The 9,758-nt window shown below is 40.8% G+C and overlaps 1 protein-coding gene across 1 annotated transcript; it reads right to left on the bottom strand.

Annotated features, from left to right (window-relative positions):
- Window positions 1-3,344: 3,344 nt before the first annotated feature.
- LOC149537700 (uncharacterized) lies at window positions 3,345-6,308 on the bottom strand. Its single transcript, XM_089802362.1, has 5 exons — window positions 5,806-6,308; window positions 5,314-5,712; window positions 5,145-5,196; window positions 4,506-4,700; window positions 3,345-4,103 (listed from the first exon to the last, which is right to left on the bottom strand). The coding sequence occupies exons 1-5, from the start codon at window positions 6,306-6,308 to the stop codon at window positions 3,345-3,347; spliced, it is 1,908 nt and encodes a 635-aa protein (XP_089658488.1).
- Window positions 6,309-9,758: the final 3,450 nt, after the last annotated feature.

The following is a 9,758-nucleotide window of genomic DNA, read 5'->3' as shown; positions in this document are numbered from 1 at the left end:
TTATAACCCCTCTCGACCCATTATATGATGACATATGTTCCTAAGGGTGTTAGGACCCTTAGAAACATACATCATGTGTTTGAATGGGTTGAATGGGGTGATAGGGTGCCCTATGACCTGTTTTGACCCATTAAATGAGAACATATGTTCCTAGGGGTCCTAGGATCCCTAGGAACATATGTCCTCATTCAATGAGCCCTAGGAACATATGGTCTCATTTAATGGGTCAAAAAGGGTCATAAAGTACTCTAGGACCCCTTTCAACCCATTATATGACAATATATGTTCCGAAGGGTACTAGGACCCCTAGGGACATACATGATTTATTTGAATGGATCAAAAGGGGTCATAGGGTACACTATGACCCCTCTCGACTCATTATATGACAACCTATGTTCTTAGGGGTCCTAGGAGCCCTAGGGACATATATTGTGTTTAAATGGATCTAATGGGGTCATAGGGTGCCTTATGACCCCTTTTGGCCCATTAAATGAGAATATATGCGTCTAGGCTTCCTAGGACACCTTGGAACATATATCATGTGTTCGAATGAGTTAAAAGAGGTCAAAGAGTACCCTATAACCCGTTTTGATTGATTATATGACAACATATGTTCCCAAGGCTCCTAGAACCCCCTAGGGACATACATCATGTCTTTGAATGGGTTCAATCAAGTTATAGGATGCCCTATGACCCCTTTTGACCCATTAAATGAGAATGTATGGTCCTAGGATGCCTAAGAACATATATCATGTGTTCAAATGAGTCAAAAAGGATCATAGAGTACCCTAGGACCCCTTTTGACCCATTATATGACAACACATGTTGGGACATATATCATGTGTTTGAATGGATCCAAAGGGGTCATATGGTACACTTTGACCCCTTTCGACTTGTTATATGACAACATATCTTCCCAAGGGTCCTATGACCCCTGCAGACATACATCATGTGTTTGAAAGGGTTGAATGGGGCCATAGGGTACCCTATGACCCATTTTGACCCATTAAATGAAAACATATGTTCTTAGTGATCCTAGGACCCCTAGGAAGATATTTCATGTGTTTGAATGAGTTGAAAGGGGTCATAGAGTACCCTATAACCTGTTTCAACCCATTATATGATAACATATGTTCCTAGGGCTCCTAGGACCCCTAGGGACATACATTATGTGTTTGAATGGGTCAAAAGGGGTCATATGGTACCTTATGACCCCTCAAGACTCATTAAATGATAACATATGTTCCCAGGGGTCCTAGGATGTTAAGGAATGTATATCATGTGTTTGAATGAGTTTAAAGGGGTCAAAGAGTATCCTATGACCACTTTCAACCCATTATATGACAAAATATGTTCATAGACGTACTAAGACCCCCAAGGACATATATCATGTGTTTGAATGGATTCAAAGGGCCCATGAGGTACCATGTGATCCCTTTCGACCCATTATATGATAACACATGTTCCTATAGGTACTAGGACCCTTAGAGACATACATCATGTGTTTGAATGGATCAAAATGGGTCATAGGGTACATTGTGACCCCTCTCGACCCATTATCTGACAATGTATAGTCCTAGGGGTCATAGGAGACCCCTAGGGAGATACATCATCTGTTTGAATGGGACAAATGTGGTCATAAGGTGCCTTATGACTCCTTTTGACCCATTAAATGATATCATATGTTCCTAGGAACATATATCATGTGTTCAAATGATCAAAAGGGGTCATAGAATAACATGTGATCCCTTTCAATGCATTATCAATCAACATATATTCCTAGGGATACTAAGACCCCTAGTGACATATATCATGTGTTTGAATTGGTCAAATGGGGTCATAGGGTTCCTTATGACCCCTTTTGACCCATTAAATGAGAACATATGTTCCTGGGGGTCCTAGGACCCCTTTGAACGTATATCATGTGTTCAAATGAGTTAAAAAGGGTCATAAAGTACCTTATGACCCCTTTCAACGCATTATATGACAACATATGTTCCTAAGGGTCCCCCTAGGGACATGCATTATGTGTTTGAATGGGTCAAACAGGGTCATAAAGTTCCCCATGACCCCTTTTGACCCATTAAACAAGAAAATACATTCCTAGGGGTCCTCGAAACATATATCATGTGTTCAAATGAGTTGAAAGAGGCAATAGAGTACCCTATGACCCTTAAGCACACTTAATGTCATTGAATGGGTCAAAAGGGGTTATAGGGTATTCTAGGAAAACTTTTGAGTCATTAGATCACATCATTTATGTGGTTAGGGGTCCTAGGACCCATAAGCACATATATTGTGATTGAATGGGTCAAAGAGTGTCAAAGGATACCCTATGACCACTTTCAATACTTTGGAACCATTATATGTATGGTTCAGGGTCCTAAAGCCTTTAAAAGAACATACTAAGGATCCTAAAATGGGATCATACTATTATTTAAAAAATAAATGAAGGGTATCTAATTTGAGAACGAGTTTTCGATTTGAGAATGGGTATCTGATTTGGGAATGGGTAACCGATATTATTGAGTACTCAATTAGGCTTAGTTTTTCTTTGGATACCAACCTTCCATGGTCAACACTAAAAATATTTTTTTGTCTTGTTATTGTGTGTTTATGAATTCGACCATGTATCTCACAACTTTTTTTAATCCAAATTTGATGAAACGAAAAGGGTTTCTTGAGAACGTTCTCATCTTTCTATTGATATAATATCTATTAAATTATGAGTTTAGTAAGTAATTATTACTTATTTTCTAATAGAGTTAGCTAAAAAGTGTTGATTGACATACTGATTGAAAAATAGTTATAACTTTCAGATAGTATAAGTTTTTTGAAATCCAAAAGATGCATCACATTCTATGTTTTGACTACTATAAGGGGAAAAAATGATTTTTTTTGAATTAGTTAAGGTGGTCAAATGTAGGAGTTTTTTATTCTGAAAATGGTATAGTAAAAAATTTATAAATAATTTTTATTTGGAATAAAAATATCCAAAAATACATGTCACATATGGGCATGAGTTTACTTCTTATATCTAGAATCTTATTGAAAAATTTTATCATTTGATTTTGATTAAGGTGGTCAGACATACGCCTACTTCTTATTTTTGTCCTGAAACTTTTGTACTACTGCATTAAAATCCAAAATTTTGACCAATCAATTTATTTTTCTTCACATAAGGCCTAGTAGTTTATAAACTAAATTCAATTTCCTATAGATTCTTTTCTTACAACATTTTTTTTTGAAAAAAGGGGGTAAATTTTTTTATTGAAGATTAGAGAACAACATTACAAAAATGGCAGGGGACAAAGGTCCCAAGTAAAAGAAAAAGACCAACAACATCAATTGTTGCCAATCTCAGCCTTATCTTCATCAAGAATATTCACTAAATCTAGGCGGATCTCCTGGGGAATCAATTCCCACTCCTCAACTCTCCACCCCTCAGCATGCTCTGAAGCCAATTTTGCCAAACAATCAGCTGCCCTATTCCATTCTCTAGGGATATGGACAAATGTCACCATTGCCATCAAAGAACTAACTCGTAAAATTTTTTGCACCACACTAGCCAACTGCCAGCTCACATCAACAACTTTCTGCTCAATAAACAAATTGATCAAAACCTGTGAATCAGATTCACAAACAACTCTCTGCCACCCCAAAGCATGAGCTCTCTCAAGAGTGATCAAGATAGCCAACCCTTCCACCGGGTTGATGGTATGTATTCCTTCATATATCGAAAAGAGGAAGATCACTGAGCCCAGGGAATCCCTACCTATCCCACCAGTACCAACCGGACCCGGATTGCCCTTAGAAGAACCATCAGTATTTATCTTCAAAATGCTATAGGGAGGAAGTTGCCATTTATAATTCCTATCAATTTTTTGTTTCTCCCGACCCCTTCGCTTAGCACTAGACAAGGCCAAGGAAGAACCCATAATCCCTAATCTCTCCACTAGCTCTGTGTCCCTTTTCCCCAAAGGGAGTTCCACATCACATCTGGCTCCCACAGTCTCTTGAACCATACCTAATAACCTCTGCCAAATTTGTTGCACTAGTCTTTGTTCTCCTTGAAAAATCCTTCGGTTACGTTCTAGCCAAATCTGCCACAATAGGAAAATAGGACCCACAAACCAAACTTCCTGCAAAAAATTTGCCACAGCAAGAGGTTGGCCCATCCCCTACCAAAACTCGATCAATTAAGAAGCATGAACACAAGGTGCTATCCAAACTTCCCACCAAAAATGCCAAAGTTGAAGGGCAAAGGAGCATCGGAAGAACAAATGGGAGGAATCCTCCTCACTAGCACCACACATTACACAAACTAAAGGCCCGATAAATCCTCTCTTTTGAATATTATCCCAAGTCAAGCACTTATTCCAAGTCAACATCCAAGCAAAGCAATTACATTTTGGCCGAGAAAGCTTGTTCCATACCTTCTTCCACCATTGAATTTCAGGTCCAACCAACTTCTAAGATAATAACCTATCATAGCCTGATGTTACAGTATAGATCCCCTTGGGATTGGGTGACCAGGCAAGCACATCATCTTTCGTGAGAGAGCAACATCTTCTACTGGAAAGGATGTTCTGCAACATAGCACATTCCTCCTGCAAACCTGCAACTGGCCACTCATCTCGGGACTTCCAACTAGCCAATACTAGCTGACCACAGAGGGCAAAAGATTTAAAGTCACTCACCTGTGACCAACCAGCCTCTAGGAATCTCTGACAGAGAACCGCTAAGTTGGGAAACTGAGAAATAATGGGAGGAAAACCATCCCAAGAATCAGATCAGAATAGGGCCTCTGATCCCCTCTTACAGATCTAGAATAATCCATCCTTAATAAGCATAGCCCCTTTCTTAAGGGTATCCCATATCACAGATCCCTTACCTGCAAGGGGGTACCTAGAAATTTCAAGTTGAGGGATCCCTAGGAGATACTTCTAGGAGAGAATCTTGGACCAGCTCTTATCCCGCTCAGTACACCACCTCCAGTATAGTTTAGCAACCAAGGCCTCCCTAGTGACAACTGATTGCCTCAGACCTAATCCATCATATTGTTTCAGGCTATAGACCACTTCCCATCTTACCAAGCTCTATTTGGAAGACTCCAAACAACCCGCCCATAAAAATTGTTTCACCACAAAATCAAGATCTTTTAGGAATCCTACAGCAGCAACCTGAAGCATGCACCTATAAATGGGCAAAGCCTGCACAACTGACTTAATCAACTGGACCCGACTAGCAAAGGATAGCCAACGATGAGTCCAATGATTAACTTTAGCCTAAAACTTATCCAAAATTATTTGCCAAGACTCCTTGGGAGGTCTCCGCACCGAGATGGGAATACCAAGGTAAGTCAAAGGGAGGTTGCTGATCTGAAATCTTAGAGTACGAGCAATCCTTTGCTGAATGTGGCCCAAAGTATTAAAAAAGAAAATGGAAGATTTTTCGTCATTAACCTGCTGCCCAGATGCAACCAAGTAAACATCCAAGACCCTTCGTAGATTAGAGGCCTCCCACATAGTAGCCAGCCCCATCAAAGCAGTATCATCTACAAATTGTAGGTGAGTTTGGGCAGGTAAGGTGCCACCCCATCTCCAACCTTGAATGAAACCATCCTCCACATTCCGCTTAATCCATCTCCCCAAGCCTTCTGCCAAAAGAATGAACAAATAAGGGGAAAGGGGATCTCCCTGACGAAGCCCTCTAGAAGCTCCAAAAATCTCAAAGTGGCTTCCATTAATAAGGACTGAGAAGGACACTAAAGTTACACAGCTCCAAACCCATTGAATCCATTACTCTGCAAAGCCAAAAGCACTTAGAATCCGTCGAAGGAAGGACCACCTCACCTTGTCATATGCCTTAGCCATGTCAAGCTTGATAAATGTCACTTTTTCATTAGAATTAGCCATAAAATGGATAACCTCAGTTGCAATAACAATTCCATCCAGAATTTGCCTACCCGCAACAAAACCACCTTGCTCTTCAGAGATCAATTCCACAAGCCCCTTCTTCAACCTATCTGCAATAATTTTAGCAATAATTTTATAGATGACATTGCATAAAGAAATGGGTTGAAATTGGCTTAACTTGTTTGCCCCCTCATTCTTGGGAATAAGGGCAAGAAATGTAGCATTCAGAGCCCTTAACATCTGCCTATTATTTTGAGACTCCTGAACCACTGCCAGAAGATCAAGTTTGATTATATCCCAGAATTCTTGAAAAAAATCTATTGGGAAGCCATCTGGCCCTGGTGCTTTCCCTTTATTCATATTAAACACTACCCCTTCAAGCTCTTCCATCGAGATATCTCTCATGAGCTGCTGATTCAAATCTCCAAACATAAGAGATGGAATACAAGAAAGAATCTACGCTTCCTTGGGAGACCCCCCTTGCGAATCCTCTCGAAAGAGAGATTCAAAGTACTGCACTGCCTCCCTAGACATATCTGAAAAGGAAGAAAGACAATCTCCCCTATCATTCACCAATCCAAAGATAGAGTTACCATGGCGCCTAGCTTTCACCGAGTTGAAGAAGAAAGCTGTGTTCTTGTTCCCCTCCTGAAGCCATTCAATACGCGCCTTCTGTTTCCAATACAATTCCTCTCGTAGCTCCCACTTTTCCAAAAATTTGTTAGCCTTAGCCTCATCTCGAAGCAAATCAACTGTTACCCCTTCCTCCCTTATCTTTCTCGTGACACCATCCAGCTTAGCCTGAGCCGATGCCTTTTCACAGAAGATATTCCTAAAATGCAAATGATTCCACTATTTGAGCTCAAATTTAACATACTGAAGAAACTTGGCAAAGAGATACATTGAGGTGCCATAGGCTGGTCTACCTTTCTTCCACCGCTCAGAGACCAAGGCATATAAAGATGGGTCCCGTAACCACATAATCTGGAACCTAAAAGAAGGTTTTCGAAGCCTCTGAGTTGACTCTATAACAAATTTAATAGGCCAATGGTCTGAACCTCTCCAATCCAAGATTTCAAAGTTAGAAGTCCACATTCCACCAACCCAATAACAAGAGACTAAAAAGTGATCTAACCTTTCTGCAACACAAAACTCTCCAACCCAACGATTGTTCCAGGTAAACTGACCATTGTTGGGTTTGACATCCACAAGATTCAGGGCATTGATATTATCTTGGAACAACAATGCAGAAGGATCCAACCTCCTATTTCCATCGCGCTTCTCAGCTAACTCACAAATAGCATTGAAATCTCCAGCCATAATCCAAGGATGAAAAGGCAACATGCTACAGATCAACCTGATGTGAGACCACAAAACTTCTTTACCTTGAAGATCAGTAGGAGCATAAATATTGGAAAATAATATGACATCCCCTGACTCTAGGCAAGTAGCCATCATAGACATAGAAGCTTTAGAGGAAATCCACCAAAGAGGCTAGATTTTTTGGGGATTCCATAAGCATGTCAGCCCCCTCGAAGCTCCTAGAGTTCCAATGCATTGACACTCCCCACTTCTCCACAACCTAGGCATCACACCTTGTATCCTTTCAACAAATAACTTAGTTTCCTATAAGAATACAACATTAGGACCTTGCCTTCTAATTAACTCATGAACAACTTTTTGTCTAGGGTCGTTGTTCAAGCCTCGTACATTCCATGATATAACAATCATTTCAAGGGGGCTGAAAAAATAGAATCCAAAGGTTTGACTACCCCTGACTCCAGCAAATTTTCACCGGCCAATTTGATCTTTTCCATATCCTTTTTCTTGCCAAGTTTAGCAAATTTCTCTGCCCTACCCTTCTTGATATCTTTCTGCAAAATGCCCAATTTGGGAGGAGGCTTAGGCTTTGTTGCCAAATCTGATCCACTATTCCGCCCAATAGTTGGGGAATCGACTCCAACTGTAGAAACAATGGCTAAGGGTTCCTGCACCTCAGAAATCCCCTTTTGTTGATCTGCTACCAGTTGCCTATAATCCTCCCCCAGGGGTTCCATAGAGGAATCAAGAATAGGATCCTCTTGGGTTAAGCCCACCAGCCCTTGATCCAGATTAACCAAACCTAGGTTAACTTCCTGTTGGCTGAGCTCATCCAAAATCTCAAATCTATTGAAGGTATTGTCCTCCTGCCTTTCTTTAAATGGCCTCTTTTGACCCCTATTCCTGTTGCGAGCCCTAACCGGAGAAAATCCATCTAACGTACCTGCCTCATCCTAAGAAATACACTTCCCTTTATCTATCTCAAGAGGGTTTCTCACAGGCTGTGAAGGTTGGGATTCCTGAGGCAAATTTCTTGGGCATTACCTCTGCAAATGACCATATTCTCGACACAACCGGCAGCGAAAAGGAAGAGATTCATAGTCTAAATGTTGCACCCAAGAATAAGAACCCACACACATCTCTATTGCATCTGGTAAAGGCCTACTTAGGTCAATTTTAACACAAATGCATGGAAAAGTCATTACCTTTTTACCCAAGGTCTGGGATGAAGTCCCCACAGGTTTTCCAAGCACTGAGGCCAAAAGGTGTAACACATCCTCTTGACAGCACTCCACCAAAAATCTTGGCAAGCGAACCCACATTAAGACATGATTTGGAAGCTCCTCTGCAAGATTGAAACCAGCATGTCATGGCTTAATGAACAACCTGACCTTATTAAAAATAAGAGCCTCCCTCAAATACCCGATTGTGATATGTTGTGCAATTTAAAGTAACCATGAAATAGCTATTAGCCAACAACATTATCTCCATTTCCCCTTTCGGCTCCCAAGTCCTTTGAGCCCAAACCTCCAAAAATTATAGAGAGACTCTCATCCCCAAAAACTTACAATATAAGGAGTGTTGTGAGTAATACTCCACATCTTCAGCGATCATTTCAGCTGGAATAACCAGCTTTGGCCTCTCTTCGCACCTCTCGAGGCATCCATTAGTCTTTGTAATCCTTGAAGCATTTGATACTCCAAATCCAATAGTACCAAATTTCAAGACAAACAGATTGTTGTCAAAGGTCTTCATCCTTGATTTGAAGCCTTCGGGCCTATAGCCGCCCGAAAATCCAATTGAGAGCTTCTCCCAACTACCTCAGCCTTGGCATCCACCATTCTTACAAATAAAGAATGGGGAAAGGGCCTTCACCCACCTTAAATCCACCTACACCAGCAAAATCTTCGCAAAGGAAAGTAGACCAGAGCCTCAGCCTAGTAGATCACCATGCCATAGGCCGCCCTATCTATACACAACACAGAATAAGCAAGAAACGCACTCACAAAACTCCACCCACGTCAAAAAGAATGCTTGACCACCGAAGAACAGACCCAATCTGCCTCCCAACAGCAGAGCCACCCACTCCACACCCTGTAACCACCAATTGCCCACCACCGCAGCACGAGAACAGAGCAGACAGAGCTAGGGCACAGATGCCCTAGCTCAAGCAGTGTCTCAGATGCCCGTCGCAAGCTATCATCCACATTATTCAATTTTTTTCTTACAAAATTTTGATATAAATTCCATGAATACTTTAAAATTACGTGTCAAATTGACATAAGCCAAATTTTCTGGTTTTTCAGTACCACTTAAGGGAATAGTTTGGTTGACCATGATCCTACACATACCTATGACAACACTTCCCAAACTAAACTCAACCAATAATAGGACATGTAAGGGGTGTACTTTAGGGAAGAACATTAAAGGGTCCTTCTAATATAGATTAAGAAAAAGTAAGAATTTATTAGAATTGGTTCACTCAAACTTTTGTGGACCTATGTCAACTCCATTGATGGG

This window comes from Cupressus sempervirens, chromosome 9 (genome assembly GCF_028749045.1).
Source record: "Cupressus sempervirens isolate cs-2001-9-10 chromosome 9, ASM2874904v1, whole genome shotgun sequence".
Classification (NCBI taxonomy): Eukaryota; Viridiplantae; Streptophyta; class Pinopsida; order Cupressales; family Cupressaceae; genus Cupressus; species Cupressus sempervirens.
This window is presented reverse-complemented; position numbering and strand designations above follow the sequence as displayed.

Excerpts from the sequence above, each read along its gene's own strand:
- LOC149537700 (XM_089802362.1), bottom strand. The coding sequence starts at position 6,308 with ATGGAAGAGCTTGAAGGGGTAGTGTTTAATATGAATAAAGGGAAAGCA. Across the intron at positions 5,713-5,805 it reads AGTGCTTTTGGCTTTGCAGA|AGGGCTTCGTCAGGGAGATC; the intron begins GTAATGGATTCA and ends TGGAGCTTCTAG. Across the intron at positions 4,104-4,505 it reads ATCCCAAGGGGATCTATACT|ATTTGGCTAGAACGTAACCG; the intron begins GTAACATCAGGC and ends CTATTGTGGCAG.